The 21,891-nt window shown below is 41.4% G+C and overlaps 1 protein-coding gene across 1 annotated transcript in view; it reads right to left on the bottom strand.

Moving 5' to 3' along the window:
- Window positions 1-660: 660 nt before the first annotated feature.
- LOC104275254 (dedicator of cytokinesis protein 1-like) overlaps window positions 661-21,891 on the bottom strand; it is a gene marked incomplete at both ends in the record, with an annotated part of 34,437 nt that continues 13,206 nt past the window's right edge. The window contains 5 exons of the mRNA XM_009871168.1: window positions 661-806; window positions 4,748-4,901; window positions 10,702-10,900; window positions 16,594-16,739; window positions 20,231-20,368. Coding sequence (XP_009869470.1) covers window positions 661-806; window positions 4,748-4,901; window positions 10,702-10,900; window positions 16,594-16,739; window positions 20,231-20,368 — 783 coding nt within the window. The remainder of the gene's footprint in view (window positions 807-4,747; window positions 4,902-10,701; window positions 10,901-16,593; window positions 16,740-20,230; window positions 20,369-21,891) is intronic.

The following is a 21,891-nucleotide window of genomic DNA, read 5'->3' on the forward strand; positions in this document are numbered from 1 at the left end:
TATTTTCTCTCCCCTGTCCAGCTGAGGAGAGCAGTGCTGGAACAATTTTGGTGGGCACGTGGTGTCCAGCCAAGGTCAAGCTATCACACCTCTTCAAACATATTTCTTTTTTCTTCAAAAAGAAAATAAATGTCCCTTTTCAAAAGTGATTCTGTAAAGAAAAGGATCAAATTATTTTTAAAGGCTTCCAGGATACAGGAAACAAAGTTGAAAAAGTGTATTTTCTTCAGAAAGCTGAAAGCCCTGTTGATGATGAAGAGCGATTTTGAGCTCCTTCCCTCAAAGGAGGCACATGTGTTTGCCTCTAGGAAACAAGTGGCAATTGAATTTTGACAGAAAAGAGCTCTAGAAAGGAAAGATGTCAGGTATGTGTTTTATTTCCTTTCCTGAGACAGGACTGAAAGGTTATTAAACCTAATTTGCTGCTGGGACTACATCCTGTTGGTTAAAGGGCCCTTGCCAACACAGCTAACTTCATTTCCCTCAGTCTTCTCCACCGGAATGAATCCAACCTCCCCTCAGGAAGGTTGTTTGCAACTGCAGAAATCTCTGGATGTGCTGACACGTCCACGAGCGGGCTTACATCCCGCTGCGGATTGTTCCAGGTAGGAAAGCAAAGCCAACCGAAGAAAACGATCGATCGTCTTCGCTGGGACTCACCCTTTGATGGGCAGGGGGGGAGGTGGTCGGGCTGATCAAGTCTTGACTTTCCATGAGGTTTCCATAATCGGCCATGCTTCCTTTGAGAGGCAGAGGAGGAGGAATGTCGGGAATGTCGGAGCTGGACATACCATTCAGCTCCAGATCTGTAAAGACCAACAGGGAGTTAACTCTTGCAGTAACCGAATGGATTCCCAAGATCCAGCCCACGCCAATTCTCGGGGCACCGACGCTGCGACAGCGCTGCGCAGGCGATATATTTGTCTGCTCTTCCCTGCCTCTACAATTATCTGCAGCTCATCTAATGAAGGATTTTAAAGGAAAGCAGAACAAATGAACCAACCCCCGCGTCGACGGGAAGTATGCACCGTGGAGTCACATCGGGCGAATTTTTAGGATATGCTCGAAGTACTTGAACGATCCCCTCTTTGTAACAGAAAATAATTTTTTACTTCAGATTTCACGCCAAAATAGTCATGGCTTAGCAAACATAATTTTCTCAGCTGTAAGCTCTGCATTTTCACCTTGTACATTAAGACACAATAGAAGTTTTGGTAAGTGCACTGAGAAAATACAATCGAGCTAAGCTTTATTTACTTTCCCCATGTAAAACAAAGGCTTTTGGTTAATGAAATGCACAAACGAAAGCCTATAATTAGCTACATCTCTCTCCAAAACTTTCAAACTCCAGGTAACTATAATAAATGAGCAGTCATTAGTTGTTGAGTGAATAAAATCATGCACGAGAAAGCACAAAACATTTATTATTACTGTTTGCTGGGTAGAAAGTTCCCTTTTCTTAAGCAGATAAATCCTAGCAGGTACGTGCTGTAAAGGCAAATAGCCTGAGGGACAATAAAGTTTATAGAGGCCTGAGTGATACACAGGTTTTTGTGCAGAAATCCACCCACGGTGTATTTCAGGGCAATTCAGTCATTTTAACACAGGCAAAACCCACTGTGAGCTCTACGAGATAAGAAACTTAATTTACTTTTGATAAATTAACCAAGTGTTGTCATTTAGGAAATGAAAAAAGGTTATTAGTACCTTATTGGGGTGATTTGTGAAACAAGTGGAGGACTTGTTTATGCAGATATTTTTATTGCAAGGATCCTATCAATATCTTACAAAAAATGTTCTTTTATTGTTCTCTAAAACAGCCTCTCACTAACACAATTTAACTGTAAGGTGGTTGTATTGATTTGTCACTGAAAACTGTAATTTTACTCTTCATCCTTTCCCTTGAACTTTCAACTGCGCCAGGAAGAAGAATATTTTCCATCCTGTGACTTCAAACTGAAAATGCTGAAAAATGCTGTCTGTCCTCCAGGACCTGAATTTCTCATAATTTTCCACTGCTCTTGTTTTTCATCCTTCCTTTCCTACACATAGAGGATTTCTCCATTCCCCAAACGTTCATAATACTTTCCTTTAAATATCTCCATCAGAATCTACTTCTGCTAAGCTCAGTAAACATGTAACTGCATCCTGCATGTCTCATCCACATCTACCTACCTATCTATCTGTCTGTCTGTCTATCTGTCTGTCTATCTATCTATCTATCTATCTATCTATCTATCTATCTATCTATCTATCTATCTTCCTACCTATATATTTGTGGTTTTTATCCCATGCGGTTTAGGAAAATACTGGGAGGTGTTTGGAAACTGGCATTTTCTTTGTGGAGTTGTAACTTCAGCAGAACCTTGAATCCTGCTTCAGAAAGAGAAACCTTCTTTTGGTAATTACTGTAAACGTTTTTAGGTCTCTTTATATGCATTCCTTAGCTGGAAACTGAAAATAAGTGTAATAACACACTATTACCCAAAGATAAAGCAAATTTAACCATCCTGACCATTTCACCTTTGTATCTTACATGATATTACTCTATCTACTAACTTCATTTAGGCCACTGCATGTAGACTAACAGGTGGTACCAAGAAGATAGCTAAGACAAATTTTGTCAGCAATTACAGAAACCCTTTGTTTCTCTAAGGCCAACATTTGGAAGATCCATGGAAGGGCAGGTGAGCAATGTTTTCACTAGAGCTGTAAGGAAACAAGGTGTGGAGGTAATTCTACTTTAGCATCTGCAATACCCTGAACAACCTGGATGGTCACCAACTCTCTATGCAACTGTGTCCTACTCTGCTTCTGTCCCTTTCCCTCCATTCCCCAGCCCCTGTGGCAGCTCTGATTTTCTGGAGCCCTCTCTGCGTGCCTGTACGTGGCACCTCCACAACTTCATCCTTTTGCAAGTCAGCAGTAACTCATGTAAAAACATCTACAGAGCATTTACACCCACGTGAACAGTTCAAAATACACATCGACAACATATTTGCATTCAGTCTGGCAAATTATGTAGTAGAACAACGATATTCTAGAATGAAAAAAACTATTTACCCCAACTAGCTCATGACTCACATAGTTTCATGAAATCCAGGAGTCATCTTCCCTACTGCAGAAACAGGTATCAAACACAGATTTCAGTCATTTTCAGGCATTGTTCAAGAAGATCTATTTGCTACAGATCTATCAATTCTCTCCGGCTCAGTTCAGCCAAACTACACCTCACTAACTCAGTCACTGCACAAATAATTACTCATAATTTCTGGTTTATTCTTCTTATTCAAGGTGTTTCATCAGACTAGTATGGTTTGAGTACTTATTCCTTATTGGACATGTGCCACTGAGAATGAGCTGGCAGGAGATCAGTTAGATGACTTTTTTTTTCATTGTAAACTAATGACCAAAGTTGACACTCTATTCTCCAAAACTGCCAGCTAACAAGCAAGTACTATTGCCAGGTAACCCATTAATTGCATTTAGCCAATCTGTGCACTGAAGTAACTTCCTTGGAATTCCTAAATTCCTTGGAATTCCTAAAATTTTTATCATTTTGATTCCTCAAACGGTTAAGGGCAAGTCCTATGAATTTTGCAATGTTGAACCTACTTTACAGAACACTCATACATCTCCAGCACATAAACACATTCTCAGAATCAGATACAGCTTCAGATACTTTTAAAAAAAAGAGAGATCAAATTAGTTTTAATAAAATGTACATGTCAAGAAATAACCCAATTCCAAGAGTATTCTTTTTTGGAGGAGTATATATAGTCCTCTATATTTCCAGTTTTTGGTGAACAACATTGCAAAGAAAGGAGAGTTCACAGTTATGAAAATAGTTATTTTGGGTGTCTGACTATGCAGAGGAAACACTGCATTGATTTGCACTTGTTTATCCCTCTTCCACATATTTGCAATCAACCATTTCAAATCATTAAAACAAAGGCCCATGTCTTTTAGAAGACAATTCTGTTGGTATTGATTTCTAGAATAAACACACTCCTGCTCACAGGTGGCGTGTATCTGGCCACAAGAAGTTTCCAAAACACCCACTATTTATGGGAAAAGGTTTTAAGTGGTAAAAAACAAATAAAGAGAAGAGTGATGTTGATCAAATAAGATATTTTTCTTAAAACTGATCCACCTATCTTCTTTCCTAACACTGAACTCTTGACTATTGTACTAGCATTTGGGTCTCTGTAGCAAAGAGATCGTTTTAGCAACTGAAAACTCTGACTAATTCTGTTTTTGGAAAAAAAGAAAGATCTGTTATATTGCACACAGTTCTGCAGTAGGGTTTCCAGAAGAAAATAACTGAGAGATAGACGTCAATGTCAAACAGAAATACATCAGAAAGGCTGATTATTTTTTCCCTTCTGGCCTGCACTCACTACGTAGCAAACAAAAGTTCTTTTAAGTTACAACTGCATTAAAAGATTATTTTTCTAGGCTTTATGCCCCAAAATATCCCAAATCCAATATACAATCAAGGACAACACTGATTTTTGACAGTTACTCTATACTTAAGTAATTGTTAATGATTACTTGAAAAAGTGAGCTTTTCAATGCAACCGTTTTGCTTGCTTTAGTAAAATGTTAGAATAACTTTTGTTGGCAAACACAAGGAGTGTGAAGGTAAGAGGAAGGCTTTTATTCCTGCACGCAATCCCATGGCGATGGCAAAGTGACTAAGTCCCGAGAACTCAGAAGAAAAACGTAGTTAAAATTAAAGACTTACTGGACTGTATGCTGAAAGAAAGTTTTGTCCGTGGAGTTATTGGGGGGGGCGTCAACTGGGAGTTGGGAGGTGATGGAGAGACGGAGAAACGTCTTTCACTTGAAATGACGTTTATGACTTGGCTTTTTGGTCTCTGCGGTCTTAGCGGGCTGATCTGCACGGGGACAAAACCAGCGAGACAGTAAAAGATTATATGCTGTCACTGAGCAGCACACCTTGTGACTGCTGCGTTTTCCCCACCACCCTCCTAAACAGTACGAGGGCAATAATAACATACAACACTTCTGATTTAATGCAGTATTTCGCAGCTCCAAATGTTCTTCCCTTCTCCTCAGGCATCACAACGACACTTAATGCACACACCTTTCCGCAGCCCAGCAGATTTTTCTGAAGCAATGAGCCACTTCCCCAAACACTCGCTGAATAATAGCTGAAGAAGTCCATATCCTTACGCAAGACTATACAGCTCTCAAAATCTTGTCCTGCTTCTCATGTGGCTCTACTCGCCTTTTACAATTTATTTCTTTAATTATTTGCACAAACAAACACTCTTCTGAAGAAGACATCATGTGTCCAGAAACACTTTCTTAATGGTGCCTGTTTGTGCTTATATTTAATTCACTGAAACATCCCTATCGTTTTGCTCTGGCTGCTTCATAGTCCATTAAAGTTTTCCATCACAACCCTTGAAATGATACTTGTAACCTGATGGGCGACTAATGCTTTTGTTAAGGCGATTCCTTTTATTGAGTTTAATTCTGAGCTCTGCTGTTTGTCACCCATCCACTCGCTCCCATATTTCTAGTAATTGCAGTGAAAAAAAGGAATTTTTTATTTCCAGGAGATCACAGAAAACGGAGTAGCAGCCTGAAGTTAAGAGGGGAATTACATCCAAGGTGTTGCATTAGGACAAAACAGAAAATGCCAGCAGCAATTCATGCTTTTTGGAAGGATTTTGTCATTTCACAACGTTTTTTTTTTAAAAAAGTATGTTGTGAAGGAGAAATCTAAAATGAGGTACGAGTTTGTCCTTTTATTGTCAGAAAACAAACCCAAAAAAAGGTTTGCATAAAAGACTGTGCCTTCTGTAAGAAATGAATGACCATAAACTATGTGACTTCTTTTTGAAAGTTCATCAAGACCGCAGGGTAATCTTTCAGAAATTTGCCTGATACTAAAATTCAAGTCCTAAAAACTGAAAAGGTTTCTTCTCTCAAGATCTTTTAAAACATATTTTTATTGGAAGGGAAAAGCAAATTAATCACTCTCTCCGAGGCATATAATTATAAAAAAAAATAAATAGGGTAAATTAAGAAAGCTGCAATGACAGAATGAAGAGAAAACCCAACAACTAGAATCAAGTTCTCAAGTTAGCCTGGTCTGCAGCTACTTTTCTCAAACAAATTTTAACAACTTCTGTGATTGACAAGTTTGGTCCTCTTAAAGCTTCACATAAATCACGGTTCTGCTGGGGAATATGAACTCTTTGGAGACCACTAATCCATAATGAATGAAATTGCAAATTTTTTTGAGGCTAACAAAAGCAAGATCAATAGTGAGTGATGTTACATGCCACCGAATCAATAAAATGTACAGCCTGTTATTCTGATTTCTAACACAAGCTTTCGAGTGGTCTGTTAATTACCTGGCTTCAGTGTTAGGTTTGCTATCAGCTCATGGAATCAAAGGACTAACAATGAGAATTTATGTTAAAGAAGTTTATGCGATACTTCAAAGGAGATATCAATCTCTAGAAAACTATAAAGACATTACTGATCATCTCCGCATACCAAAGTGCTTGATTTATCTTCTGATAAGATTGCAGCAGTACAAGATCTCTGTAATTAGGGCTTGGGTTTTGATCAGTCAATAAATCCATTACGAGTTACAGTGAAATTTGGAAGAAAGTATTTAAGCCCTACAACTACACAAAACAGCCTCCGAACGTTCCTTTTTAAAGAAAATGTAAAAGCCCCGTGAAGTAATTCCGCAGTTTTATAGTCTTCCCACACTCTCCCATGACGACTCATTTGATTGAAAAAAAAAAGTTCTTAGACAAGAAAGTCCAATGATGGGAACACTCATTTCATTAGACACTATCATTAAAAAAAAAAGCTTGCACTCACATCTCCCACATCCCCAAACAGACTACGAGAGCTTGGTGGAGAAGAACATTAGCTCTGGATGAAGAAAATTTTATTTAGGAGCAGCTCAGTCAGTTGGATGTGCACAAATCCAGGAGGGTCAGATGGGAGGTGTCCAAAGATACTGGAGAGCTGGTTGATGCCACTGGAAGGTTACTTTCATCTCCGAGAGAGAGGTCTTGGCCATCGGAGAAGATTGCTTACGAGTGGAAAAATGCAAATGCTGGCTGGAAAGGAGGACACGATACCCCTTCAAGGCATATGCCTATTTGTCATGCAAGGAGCAGAAATGAGCAGAGCCAACATGGTTTGACTCAAGTTTTCCACTCTTCCCAGTCAAGAGCTTTCAGTGCATGACTGGTATGACTAATATTCCCCTGGTTATAGAGAGGGAGGGAAATTAAATGTCAGAATTAGTTACTTACAGTTACTCTGAGCTTCTCAAAATCCACAGATCAATAATACCAGAAGGAGTTGACTGGTGAGAGAAAAACTCTCCCTTTTAAAGTATCCGCAAACTACTTTAAGAGCTCCAAACCGACCAAGTCAATTTTTAATGCTTAGTGTTAGTCTGGTTCATTTTTTCTTGTCCGTGAAATAGAGGAAACGCTTCTGAGATTAGTTTACAAGAGTGGTTGATACAATTCCCACTGCTGTCTTCAGGAATTTCATACAGATAATGTCAAGCAGTTGGAAGATAAAATTTGTCTTGTCTTGAAATTTTTGCACTCTGGAGACATATGTCCCCTATTAATGACATAAAAGGGAAATTGTTATCTTTTGTGGGTAAAAATTCAGCTTTTCCATTGTTCTACTGCTGTGGGCTGCACCGTGTGCAAGTTCCCTTTTTAAGTTGAAATTGCTCCCAAAGCACTGCTACTGCTGTGTTTTATGAAGCAAAAGGCATTTTGATTTCTCTTGCACTGGGAACTTGGAAGAAGACAAGTTTGTTAGCTTAAAAAAAGAGGATGATGAAATGGAGAGGGGAAAAGTTAAGGATTGGTTTTCCAAAAAAACCAGAATCCAGATTAGACTGAAAATGAAAGATTTAAAGTGAAATTTTAGCAATAAACTACTATGAGTTACTAGATTTTATTACAGTTGCTGGATCCCTTCTGTTGAGAATTTTAGAACTCACTTGTGCCATCACTAATTCAGTTATGAGATTTCAGTTATTTGGTGATTCTTCATTCTGATTTCTTAAACATTTGGAGGTGTTACGGCAGAAGACATGCTTTTCTTCAGCACAATGACAATTTATAAGTACCCTCAAGAAAAGAGATGGAAGAGTAAGAGCCACCTTGGGATTTGTCAACATCAGATTGGTCAAGACCTTCTTTCTTCTCAGGAGGCTCTGTAGGTAAGAATGATGGGGTGGACCCTCGATGTGAGACTTCAAAAACTTTTGACACATCTTGCATGATGCTCTCATGAACAAACCGAGTGTTGAAGTGCTGGAGAAGGCACAGAGTTGGGCTGCCAAGCTGGGAAAGGATTTGGAGCATGTGTCATACGAGGAGCAGCTGAGTGGTCTGGAGCTGTTTAATCTGGAGAAAAGGAGACTGAGGGGAGAACTCATCACCCTCTACAGCTACCTGACAGGAGGTTGTAGCGAGGGGGATTGGTCTGTTCTCCCCAGTGGCAAGTGATAGGAGGAGGGAAAATGGCCTGAAGTTGCGCCAGGGGAGGTTCAGGTTGGATATGAGGAAGAATTTCTTTACTAGAGGGTTGTCAGGCACTGGAACAGGCTGCCCAGGGAGGGGGTTGAGTCGTCATCCCTGGAGGGGTTTAAGAGATGGGTGGATGTTGCGTTCAAGGACATAGTTTAGCGGTGTTGATAAGGCTGAGATAAAGGTTGGAGTCGATGGTCTTGAAGTTCTCTTCCAGTTGAAATTGTTCTATGATTCTATGAAGTCTGCTCTAAGGCGATGCTGCAGGACACACAGCAGCAGCCTGGAAAAACCATGCTTGATATTGCCATGGGTGAGATGGTGTAAATGAGAGCCCAGGATGGATTTAGATACGGGGATACCTCAAAATAATCTGTGTGCAGAAGCACAGCATGTGATCAGCCTCTTAACCTCTGGCTCTGTCTCATGTCTAGTTTTTAACAGGAGGACTCGGTGTGTGTCACTTCTGGTTCATCCACGTGTCATCGTGCTTCAAATACCAGCCCACGCCAGTTGCAGCTTGTGCTGGGCAGCTCAAAAGTCCAGTTTCAGATATTCACCCCCTGCACACATGGTCACACATAATTATCTGTTGCCTGGTAATGCTCCTACCCTAAATTATTCTTCACTCACCATGAACAGGTAGTTCTTACCAGTGGTTTGCTTTCACGACGGAAGGATGCATCAATACACTTACACATGGATCTGTTCTGGATCCTGCATTATTTACTACTAATTGGTTTGTGCAATGTAATTGCTGCCAGAGTTAGAGAGAATATCACATGAGAGGTGCAGCAGGCGTGCCACAGCACGGTCATTCCAATCTCTGCCATGATCAGGTTTAGTCAAAATTTGACTGCTGCAGTGTGCTTAGTATGTCCAGAGTTGAATGCACTGTGTCAAAAAAAAGAGATTTATGGAAATCTATGCAAAATGTAGTTCCTGTCTGAAAACACTCTAATGATGCTCACCTGGCTGGCTTTGGCAGGAGGAATCTCCATTTAAATAAACCAGGGCTGATTCCAAACTTACTAAACTCAGTGGACAAACTCATTGGCTTCAAAGGAGTTCAGGTGAAAAGTCTGAGACAAACAAAAGGGATTTTTTTTTTTTTTCCCCCTGAGCTAATACTGGACCTACAGCCATATCAGACAACACAACTCTGATATTCCAAGATGTCAGAAGACACATTTGAGAGATTAGCTCAGCTCTGGATGGAAAAGGAAATCCAGAAAACAGAGGAACTACAGCTGAACACCTGAGTAATATTCCGCTACAAATACCAAAGAGAACGACTTAGAGGATCTAGTCATCACATGTCAGACAGAAATCACTCCACAAATTCCACGTAAATGACACAGCCACCAACGAAAGACCTTGCTGAGCTAAAAGTTGGCTCTACCAGCACTTGTGCAAATCTTTAAAAGAACATTACATTTATTTCTGGAGGGCAAGTTTTAAACTATTGGCCTGAAAACAGGAGTCCAAGGCAGAGATTTGGAGGTTACGGTTAGTTCACGCCCTCCCTGCTCCAGCTTAAAACAACTTTGCTTTCAATTTCAGAGCTAAAACTTCTCAAGTTACTTAAGCCTTTAGGACAGTTTCAGTGAATTAAATATACACCAAGAAGAGAAGGCTTAAGAGAGATATGCCTTGTAGTTAATATTCTTACACACAGCCAGCAGTGGAAGTGCTTACGATTTTCTGCTCAAAATAGTCTTTCAAGAATACGTAACTGCCATGCACGAAATGACCTTGTAACATTTCCACCAAAAAGTGTCTTGCAGTAGTCAGCTGAAATATGAGGAAACCCATCACGATCTAGTGGGAATCATAAATTCAAAAGGCTGCTAAAATGGTAGCATTTTTTTTACTTAGGATATACCATCTGTTCCTTTTACCAAATAGCCATTCATAGCTTTTGATAAGATTTTCATGTGCGATACCATGACTTTTTTTGCACTGTAAATAAAATCTCTATCTTTGATTCATTATCACATATATAAACAACACAGCATATTCCCTTAAGAGTTATTTTTGGTCTAAAAATAATTTAAATCGTAAAAATCAACATTTTTATTCAAAAAGAGAAAGAACAGTGCTCAGAATTAAATAAAGCATTACTTGATAATAAAGTTACCGTTTCTGAAAGGATCACTGCTTCAGACTGCTGCAGAGAAATATCAGTGGATTTAAATTCTTTATCAAATATCTCTTGATGCTTGCTGTTCCTTTTCTCCTTCTTCTTTTCCTTCTTATCTTTATCTAGGTCATCCTTGTCCAATTTATCTTGAGACCTAGAATGCATCTTTTTTGGCAGGAGGGGCTCCAGCACAAACCTAAAGAAAATTGTTGTTGCTTAGATCAATAAAATATAGTTTTCAAACCACCTGATTTTCATTTACATATTTCCCAAAGTCTCACTTTGAGTTAACGATGCTTTGCTAATCCAGGAAAACTCATTAGAGAGAAAAAGAGGGGGCAGGTCATAACAATCATAATTGTCTTACAGTAAAATTTACTGCAGAACTGCTGAACAACCGGCACTGCCTGGTTCTCTCCTCCGTAGTAAATTCACTGGTTTACAGCTACACAAAAAAAAGGAGTTTCTGCCTGCCCCTGCACCTTGAAGGCAGTCCATGACTCTATGAATGGTTTTAAGGGCTTCTTGAATAAAAATAGCCAAGTCCCCAAGTTTCTCCCAGGCTTTGGGGAAAGGGGATGCATTTATTCCCCAGAGAAGAAATTACAGCTGATTGTGTTGCGATTTTCTGTTGAACGTGCATGACACACAACGCTTGCTAATCCTTGTAACGCACCAAAATGACAGCCCCTTTTCACAGCGTGCAAAGGGAACACCGACACACTGCCCAAAAGCATGAGGTACAGAAGTTAAAACACAGACCCAAGCACCATTACAGAATCACAGAACTGCCCAGATTGGAAAAGACCTTTAAGACTATCAACCAACCATTCACCTAACACTGATCATCAAGTCCAACCATCAACTCAACACTGACAAGTCCTTCACCAAAGCATGTCCCTAAGCACTAAGTACACACAACTCACAAATGCCTCCAAGGGATGGGAACTCAAACAGTTGTGGTCAACGGCTCAATGACCACGTGGAAACCAGTGACAAGCGGTGTTCCTCAGGGGTCTGTTCTGGGTCCAGGGCTGTTCAACATCTTTGTCAGCGACATGGACAACAGCACTGAGTGCACCCTCAGCAAGTTTGCTGATGACACCAAGCTGTGTGGGGTGGTGGACTCGCTTGAGGGCAGGGCTGCCATCCAGAGGGACCTTGATAGGCTGGAGAAATGGGCCAGTGCAAACTGCAGGAGGTTCAACAAGTCAAAATGCAAGGTCCTGCACATGGGTCTGGCCAATCCCAGGCACAAATACAACCTGGGCACAGAGTGGGTTGAGAGCAGCCCTGAAGAGAAGGACTTGGGGGTGTTGATAGATGAGAAGTTCAGCACGAGCCGGCCAGGCACTCATGCAGCCCAGAAGCCAACCCTGTCCTGAGCGGCATCCAGAGGAGTGTGGCCAGCAGGGCAGGAGAGGGGATTCTCCCCCTTTGCTCTGCTCTGGTGAGACCCCACCTCGAATCCTGCATCCGGTTCTGGTGTCCCCACCTTGAGAGGGACATGGAGCTGTTGGGACGAGTCCAGAGGAGGCCACAAAGCGGACCCAGGGGCTGGAGCAGCTCTGCTGGGAGGACAGGCTGAGGGAGCTGGGGCTGTTCAGCTGGAGAAGAGAAGACTCTGGGGGCACCTTATCCCTGCCTGCAGTGCCTGAAGGGACCCACAGGGAGGCTGGGGAGGGACTTTGACAAGAGTGTCCGGCGACAGGACAAGGGGAGATGGATTTAAGTTGAAGGAGAACAGATTTGGATTGGAAAAATTTCTTCACTGCAAGCGTGGCAAGACTCTGGAATAGATCGTCCAGAGAAGCTGTGGCTGCCTCTTCCCTGGAGATGTTCAAGGCCACATTGGATGAGGCCATGAGCAATCTGGGCTAGTTGAGAAGCGTCCCTGCCCATGGCAGGGGGTTGGGTGAGACACTTTTTCCCTGTGAGGATGCCGGAGCCCTGGCCCAGGCTGCCCAGGGAGGGTGTGGAGTCTCCTTCTCTGAAGACTTTCAAACCCACCTGGACACGTTCCTGTGTGACCTGCTCTGGGTGACCCTGCTCTGGCAGGGGGCTGGACTAGATGATCTTTTGAGGTCCCTTCCAACTCCCAACATTCTGTGATTCTGTGATCTCTAAGGTCCCTTCCAACCTCAGCCATTCTAGATTCTGTGACGGACGCTGTGGTAACGACGTGTCTACAAACGTTTGCTTTTCCACGTATGAGGATACAGATCCACAAATCCATTCGTGCGTGCACACACATACTCACAGATCCCACCTCTGCTCTCCTACAGCGCTGCCCTGGCGAGGGGCAGCCAGGGGGGCTGGGCTTCCTTGGTCTGGTATTACAGATAAACTCAAGACCGACAAATGGGTCAGGTAACAGCGATGGGCAAGGTTGGTTTCCAAAAAGCAGATGTATTTTCCCACCTGGAATCCTCCAAGTGTGTGAATACAGGCAAGGCTGATAGAGTACTACCATCGGTTCTGCAATTTTTACAGTCCATGGCTACTTTTTTTTCTGGCTACAAAGGGAAAAAATCTTTAGGGGTTCAATGAGGAGTTTTTATTTTTGTAGAGAAAGTACTATTCTAAGTAATATTGGAACTCTTTTTACCTAATTTCCACTCAGTAATTTAAAGGAATCTCTCCTATTTTTTAATGACTAGTTTAAATAAAAGTTATAAAAATATTTTGCTCTTAACAAGCTACAAAGCTCGTTAGGTAGGCAAAATATTTTATAATTTATTTTATATTACAAACTAAACAAACTACTGAAATCATACTCTAGTCAATAATGAGACTGTCAGATATTAAGGGGAGGTCACAAATGATCAAATTACAAAAACCACACCCATCCACTGCTGGGTAGTGCTCAGATTTGTACTCCTAAATCCCATTTTAAGCAGTGAATAAACCCAAGGCCCTTTTTTTAAAGTCAGAGTTTTATTTATACCCAGAGCTGGGACTTGTAAAACATGTACCATGTCAATGCCTGCTTTGAGTTTTTACTGTATAAATGCTGCAAAAGCAGGAGATGGTATAAAATGCAAGTTGGGTGATCTAGGAAAGGCTCTGTTTTTAACTATTTTTTCTTTCTTTTTTCTCAGCTTCATCACTAATCTCAGAATTAAGATATGAGAAAGAGGGAAATGAAAAGCAGAAGAGGACAACTGACCATAAACCAAACTGACTGTGGTAGGTACGTGAGTGAATTTCTGCCAAGTTAGTAGCGACAGGCCAATCACATGATTTTTACTGTCATTTGAATTTCTGAGGTATTTCATTGTATTATTTACATCTGATTATTTTTATTCTCCGGCTCCACTGATGAAGCAACTAAGTATTTCTTTTTTTTCCAGGTCTTCTCAGTGATGATAACTGATCACTGGATTTTCCTCACATGTACTCCAGCTGTATTGCTCGGAGCAGGAGCTGAGGTGCGCTGTGATTTTTGCGAGGCTTTATTTTAATATACATACTGAGTAGACTCATGAGATCCTCCAAAACTGCTAAGTGACACCTAGTACAACAAAGCCGGGATTGAAAGGTGAAATTTAAGAAAATAGCATCCAGTGAGAAAGAAAAATACGTAAGGTGCCCATTAACCTGGGATGGTAGTTATCCCGAGACAAATTTCATGAATGAATTAGGCAAAATCACATTATTATCTCTGCTGTCCTCCACTTGTATCAATATGACTCACTACGTAAATGTTATAGAGGGTAACATAATCAGAGCTGAATTGTCCTGTTTGCTGTTCTTCCCAATGGGTAAATAAACTGTTTGTAATCGAGGTAAGTATCATGTTGGTTCTCAGGTTCTCTACTTAATTTTACTTGATGCTTTTACTTTCTAGTCAGGTAGTAACTCCCTCTGAAGGTGCACAAGGGACACGAACGTTTCGAGCACATCTCTGTAAGCCAGCAGCCCTTCAGGAGGCTTTAAAAAAGCTGATGCCTTGGTCGAACACCGAGTTTCTGGATTACGGGAATGCCTGGGGGGAGGAAGAGGGAGAAGGGACTTCTGAGACTGCATGGAAAGCCCAGGCAGAAAACAGATTGTTTCGTTCTTTTGAGGGATGTGACTGTGAGACAGGGCTTATCAACAGAATTCCCCGTTCTCATGTGAAATATCTTGATAAGTCTTGAAGTACAGTCTTGCCATAAGCAGCTTTTCCTCTGGCAGCAGAAGTGAGACGAAATGATTGAGCAGTTAGCTAATCCCTTCCTTCTCCCGAGCTCCACCTGTTTATCACGACGGGGCCGGCTGAGCACACATCTCATCATCGACTTTGCAAAAGATCCTTTCTGAACTACTGCACTTGAAATAGCTCACAAGGGCATAATTTATCTCCTGTTTGTCTGTTTGGTTGGGTGTGGGTTTTTTCTTTGCATGCTTAGAGGGGTTTGTTTAATTTTGAAAGAGGAGCAAGAAGAGCATTATATTTATCTTGGTTTAAAAAAGGATAAGTAATGAATCTTGAGATAAATGTCTATATAGATTTGGTTTTTTTCAGCCAATATTAGGCTGTCACTTGAAAAAACCATCCCCACTCCACAACTAGTTACTCACACTGTTGTGACACATTAATGTTTGTGGGGTATCAGGATGAACCAAATCTGGAATAAATATGCTGGGGAAAGATACAACCAAAACATCCCACAGCTTCTTGTGAGATCCAACAAATGTCACACTGCCATGCGGGAGAGGTCAGTTGGATCAGGAGTGGTACCACGGCAGCACTGAGATCTGCAGCAGGGTGGTAACAATCCTCAAACCCTACAGAACATAGAATCACATCATGGAAAGGTTTGGGTTGGAAGAGACTTTAAGATCTGCCCTGAGCAAGGACACCTCCCACCAGCCCATGTTGCTCCAAGCTCCCTCCAACCTGGCCTTGAGCACTTCCAAGGAGGGGGCTGTCACAGCTTCTCTGTGCCAGAGCCTCACCACCCTCACAGTGAAGAACTTTTTCCTAATGTCTAGTCTCAATTTACCCTGCTCTAGTTTAAAACCATTACCTTCATCCTGTTACTAGGGGCCTTTGTATAAAGTCCCTCCCCAGTCTTTTCGTAGGCCCCTTTCAGGCACTGGGAGGCGCTGTAAGGTCTCCCTGGAGCCTTCTCTTCTCCAGGCTGAACAAGCCCAACTCTCTCAGCCTGTCACAGAATCACAGAACAGTTTCGGTTGCAAGAGACCTTCAAGATCATTGAGTACAACCTTTTCCCGGTCCTACCAACACCATGAAGCCATCCACCCTTCTCTTAAACACCTCCAGGGATGGCGCCCCAACCCCCCCCCTGGGCAGCCTGTTCCAATGGCTGACAACCCTCTCAGTACAGAAACTCTTCCTAATATCCAACCTGAACCTCCCCTGGCGCAATTTAAATCCATTTCCCCTCATCCCATCACTTGCCACTGGGGAGAACAGACCAACCCCCGCCTGGCTACAACCTCCTGTCAGGGAGCTGCAGAGAGTGATGAGGTCTCCCCTCAATCTCCTCTTCTCCAGGTTGAACAGCCCCAGACCCCTCAGCTGTTCCTTGTACCATACATGCTCCAAATCCTTTCCCAGCTTGGCAGCCCAACTCTGTGCCCTCTCCAGCACCTCAGTGTCCCTCTTGTAGCGAGGGGCCCCAAACTGGACACAGCACTCGAGATGAGGCCTCACCAAAGCCAAGAACAGGGGGACAATCACCTCCCTGCTCCTGCTGACAACACCATTGCTGATCCAGGCCAAGATGCCGTTGGCCTTCTGGTCTCCCTGGTCCCACTGCTGGCTCATGTTCAGCCGGCTGTCCTTGTAGGAGAGATGTTCCAGCCCCGTGATCATCAGATGTGCACACCAAATCACGCTTTACAGAGATAAGCCCGGGATGAGTATTTCTTACGCACCCATCCGAGCCGGGTCGAGAAGGCGTGCTGTCGGAGGAGATGGAAGACACCGACGCAACCGAGAGGGGTCTTGAAGACGATGGCATTGTGAAGGATCTCACCATAGACCGTGGCCGACTGCCTCGTCTATCATCCAGACTTGAAAGCTGCAATAAAGCGGTACAAGATCTTACACCTTAAATCACAGTATATCTGACATCTGGTAGCCAGAAGTAAGGCGGAAAGGCTTGATGGTTTTTCTTCTGGGTAGAGTTTTCTATTATTTAATTACACACTGTGTTTAATGCCAACAAAACAAATCCTAAAGAAAATCAATTTAAAGGACGAGGAAGAATATTTAGATCCTCACAGGCACATGCACAATTTTAAACATATTCCTATAATTTGTTTCAATGGTATTTACACGTTTTTTTTTTACATCTGAGCTTTAAAAAGGGAGCTTTTTACAAATAACTTTTTTAATCTGTCTATGCAATTGAAGTGACTGCCCTGTCAGTGTATTTAAATGAAATTAAAGGCTTTTTTTTAAAAAAAAAGAATAAAAAAAAGAGGAAAAATGCATTAGGAGGAACTTTACATCAATAGAGCCAATTTACAGAGTGGCATCTAGGTTAAGAAGAAAATATATGAAAGATTCTGGTTCTTTGTTTCAGACAATTTCAGAGTTCTGAATATTTATACAAGCTTTGTTAGTCATTAATAACTGATATATGCATAAAATAATTGAACTCCTTCAGTCAACAAATAAGGATCTCATGCTGTTTAATTACAGGTATATTTTCCACCCTGTCAACTACTGGTAAATTGGCCCTGTACAAGAAAGACAGAAGAGAGAAAACTCCATCAATCCTGACAATTCTTACTTGGTGGGTAGAGTGAAAATAGAACGATAACACCACCTGCGTCTGACTTTCCAGTCATCTCCCAGATGATGTAAATGTATACTACTGAAGTGACTGACATGCAAGTATCATTAATGTCAATTATTCCCCTTCTCCTTGGGAATAAATTACTATTTGAACTTTTCTCTCCCTAAACATATTAGGAAGATGGGATCTGAAGGACTACGAAGGAAACATCACTTCGAAGGACTCCATAAAGGCTGGCACGTTCCACGGAATATCTCCCTGTTCCCATTGAAAAAAAAAGTCATCGCTACAGACACAAGTGAAAATTAATCTCTGAAGGAAGGCCTGTCATGAGACACGACAGGATACTTCACTGGTGTGTGCTACTCCACGGAGGTTCTGAGCACTCGGAGAACAACGTCACTTGGCACGTCACATGGTCACGCACTAGTGACCGTGCTCAGACCTGGATGAAGAGGGTTTGGGTTTAAGGCTGTTCAGGAGTCTCTTGGTTGCTTCGTTCTTTTCAGAATCAGTTAAGTGACTGCTGCTCATTTAAGGGCAGAAGTAAAACTGGGGAACTTGCAATTATCGATTTCTTATTTTCTTTTTATCAATCTTTTATTTCTTTCCTTATCAAGGATTAGATTGTGATGGAGTTGCCATCTGCTATTCTTGAAGAATACATGTAGAGTGACCTATTTTCTGTTTGATCTCTCTGTGCAACTGTCCTTTCTACACTGAGTTTGCAGGTACAAGGCAAAAACCACAACTACAGATATTTTGGGCCTCATGGCTGCCGAGGTAACCTTCAAAATCTGAGCCTGTGAAGTAATATCTGCCTCGATATGTATGTGAATTGATCCACCACCTCCAAAAACTAGGACTCAATCATGCAATTTGGCATTTTCACCATCAATCACTTGCAGGCGGGCACCTCCCATTTGATATCATATCCTTCACCTGCTGACTGGCTTTCTTATCAAAAAGCAGTTCATGGGATTACAGTGCAAGCTCCTTATCTGCTTCCAGGGAAAGCTGGGGATGAAAATGAGACAGCAGTCCAAAGTGCAGGTTGGCAAGATGGTTTTCCTGTGCCACGGCCCAGGAATTAAACGTTAATTAATGGCTGCCTGTGATTTCTTTTGGGTTTAGATGGCTTTTGCTGACAGAAGGTGGATCTGTGCAATCATAAAGATTTGTGCAATCTTAATAAACGTATCGGCACTTCTTGAGGCCATTTAGTTTTAACACCAGCCCTTTCCTGTGGGAGATAGTTTCTGGTACAGGATATACTTGAGTCCTACTTGGGGACTGTCCTAGATGATACCACACTCTTTTCGCTCTGTTGGAAGTAAAGTTTCCTCTCAAAATTGGGTGCTACAGCTTGAAGCCCACTTCCACATCCTGAACAAAACCAAGACAACAGCACATAGATCCAACGATTCCAAGTTCAGCTAAAAACCTCTGCAGCAAGGCAGGGAGGGAGCCCAGAATTCCTGGCACTTCCACTGCCACCATGGCACCTCTGAGTTAGAAGACGTATAGCTCTTCCCTGGTAAATGGTACATGTGCTTTATTTATTGGCGCAGTGAGAGGACACGTGCTGCATATCCAAGTTTCACGTACTGCTGTCGTTTCACAAATAAACCTAAAAATTACAGCCTGTTCATAACACCGCTGTCACGGCTACCAACAGACAGAGATGAAGCTCACCCTGGCAGCCTTCAATATTTTATTAGGACATCAGCTCTGCACAGCCAGTCCTAGAGCAACTCTAACCACTTGCATCTCGCATTTTTAAATCATTTTTAAAACTGATTCATCTAATAGCACCCAATCTATGTGGCTTTTGAGTGAATTATCAACTATATTTTCAATTATGAAGCTGTATGCTGGCTTCTCCTCCCCCACAGGCGATGCTCGAATTAAGAGCAGAACAAAACCCCACTGGAAACATCCCCAGATTCTTGGCTGTGCCTTAAAGATTAAGCAGAAACTAAAAATAGTTTGTTGGAATGACAAAAGCATGAACTCAAGCACTAGTAAATCTTGTTATGGAGTAGCTATCCGTTTATTGCCTGTCTACATTTAGGGTGGTGCCAGAGTATGTACAACAGCGTGTAGAGGAGCACGGCCCTTACATCTCAAAAGGAATTACATCTAAGGAAAGGTGACGTTCAGCTCTAGAAAAAATCATGTTATAGTAGTTTTGGGCTTTTTTATACCCAATTCCTTAAAAATAGAATATTGAAGAATTATCTTGACTTTCATGGAACAGATTCAGGCAATTTAGCAATTGTCCCCATGCTAGAAAATTGAAGTACCAATGCTTTCTGAACACCTCTTATACCATCTGCTCAGGATTTAATAACCTGATGACCACTGAGAAGAAGGAGGCAATGCTGCATCAACACTGCTTTTATAATCGGTTGGAATTACAATATAGAAATACCCAGTTGCCTGTAATTTAAAGTCTCCTCTCCCAGGTAACAAGCATTAGGACAATAGGAAATGGCCTCAAGTTGCACCAGGAGAGGTTTAGATTGGATGCCAGGAAAAATTTCTTCACCAAAAGGATTGTCAAGCCCTGGCACAGGCAGTGGTGGAGTCTCCATCCCTGGAGGTATTTAAAAGCCATGGAGATGTGGTGCTCAGGGACATGGGTTAGTGGTGGACCTGGCAGTGCTGGGTTCACGGTTGGACTCAACGACCTTAAAGGTTTTTTCCAATCTAAACGATTCTGTGATTCTATGATTTAGGAAACACAAAGCTAGAAGAGAACTTACGACAGCGCGGACGCCATACTGTTTCTCTACTTTGTCTTTGAGCTGCCTGAAGCAAGCCTCCATTCGCTCGTGGAACGGCCGCAGCGCCTCCGTCACCTTCTCCCCGTGGATCCGGATGCCCTCCGCCAGGAATGGGATCTGGAAAGCAGAGTTACACCACTTCAGCCCATCCAGTCCTTCCTCAGAGAAAGGTCAGGGCAAGACTGTCACATTGCTTGCAAGAAGAGCGGAAGATCTCATAGAATAATAATAAAGTCAATAACAATTCAATAATCATTACTATTACCATCATGATCCTAATTCACATTATAGTAAACACATAGTAAAAAAGAATGTAAAAGGCTGTTATACAGGATTTCCTCCATTAACCAAAGTCCCTCAAAATTAAAACACCCGTGCTCAGTGATCACACGTGGAGGCACAGCTGAATTTATCAGACAGCACAAATATTCCTGCGATGTTATATTCACAGGCTCCTACGCACGCTGTACTTTAAAATGGCAAACTGATGAATGACAACCCTCCCATCGGGTTATTAATATTGGTCCTTTCCCAGTTTCATGAGAATAAAACCTAAAGGAGAAAATTCTTGTGTGTTTTCTTTAATAAATGCTATTTCTAAAACTGCAAATGAGCCACATCCTTGGACATGATATATTGCAGAGTAATAGCTGTTAATAAAACATATAGTTTTATATACCATCCATTTCTCCTTAGAAAATTATTTTATCTTCTTTTGGAACAAAACAGAAGAGGAAAAAAATTAAATTACTTCTCTTTTGTAACTGAAAATAATCATTTATCTTCAAGGCTTCTGTCACAAAATATCCATGCCAACACAGGATTATATAATTAGTTCATAGTGTGGAGGTGTAGCTGACCTTTTAAAATGTTTTAAGAGAGACATTTTCATTCCTCCAGCTATCCAGACACACTGTTAGAGTTTTCTACCTCCAGCTTAGGAAAAATATTTCCTTTTCCAGGTCTGTTTCAGCCCACACAGTGCTCTGATTCTAACTTAGATATTCTCTGCAGTAATCAAGCTAAAGAGGTTTCTTCTTAATAATTCATAATTAAATCATAATACTGATTAAAACCAGATTTTTCTAATAAGACAGAGCAGCAATCAGAAGTAGCTTTATTAGTAAGGAGAATAATAAATACACAGACGAATACCAGATGAACAAACTCAAGAAATCTTATGAAGATAATTCTCTGTGATTTGGCACTTTTTAAATGGACAGAGTTTCTTCTCCTAAAAGGCTACAAAGAGAAGCCAAAATAATGACACAAATTTTTACCAAAGCCACTTCTTTTTTACAACCATTATGAATATGCACTCTACGAACACGAAACATTAAAATCAGAAGTAAATGCATTTCCACATTTTCATAATTACCAGGCCACACTGATTACCTCATATTTTGCAGGGATTTCCAGTCACTTGGCTGATTTATTTAAAAGAATCTGCTGACTTTTTAAATGGATTATTTAAAAAACCAAAAAACAAATGACTGAGATGAAGTACATGTGGGGTCTGAAGCTTCAGCTCAGAGTCATTTTTCCAAGCGGAAAATGCACTAATGCACCTGTCCGAGGGATCACACATCTCTGGTTTAAAAAAACAAGCAATATGAAGTAAATGATATTTTTTTTTTGTA

Source organism: Apaloderma vittatum, unplaced genomic scaffold (assembly GCF_000703405.1).
Source record: "Apaloderma vittatum isolate BGI_N311 unplaced genomic scaffold, ASM70340v1 scaffold36, whole genome shotgun sequence".
NCBI lineage: Eukaryota > Metazoa > Chordata > Aves > Trogoniformes > Trogonidae > Apaloderma > Apaloderma vittatum.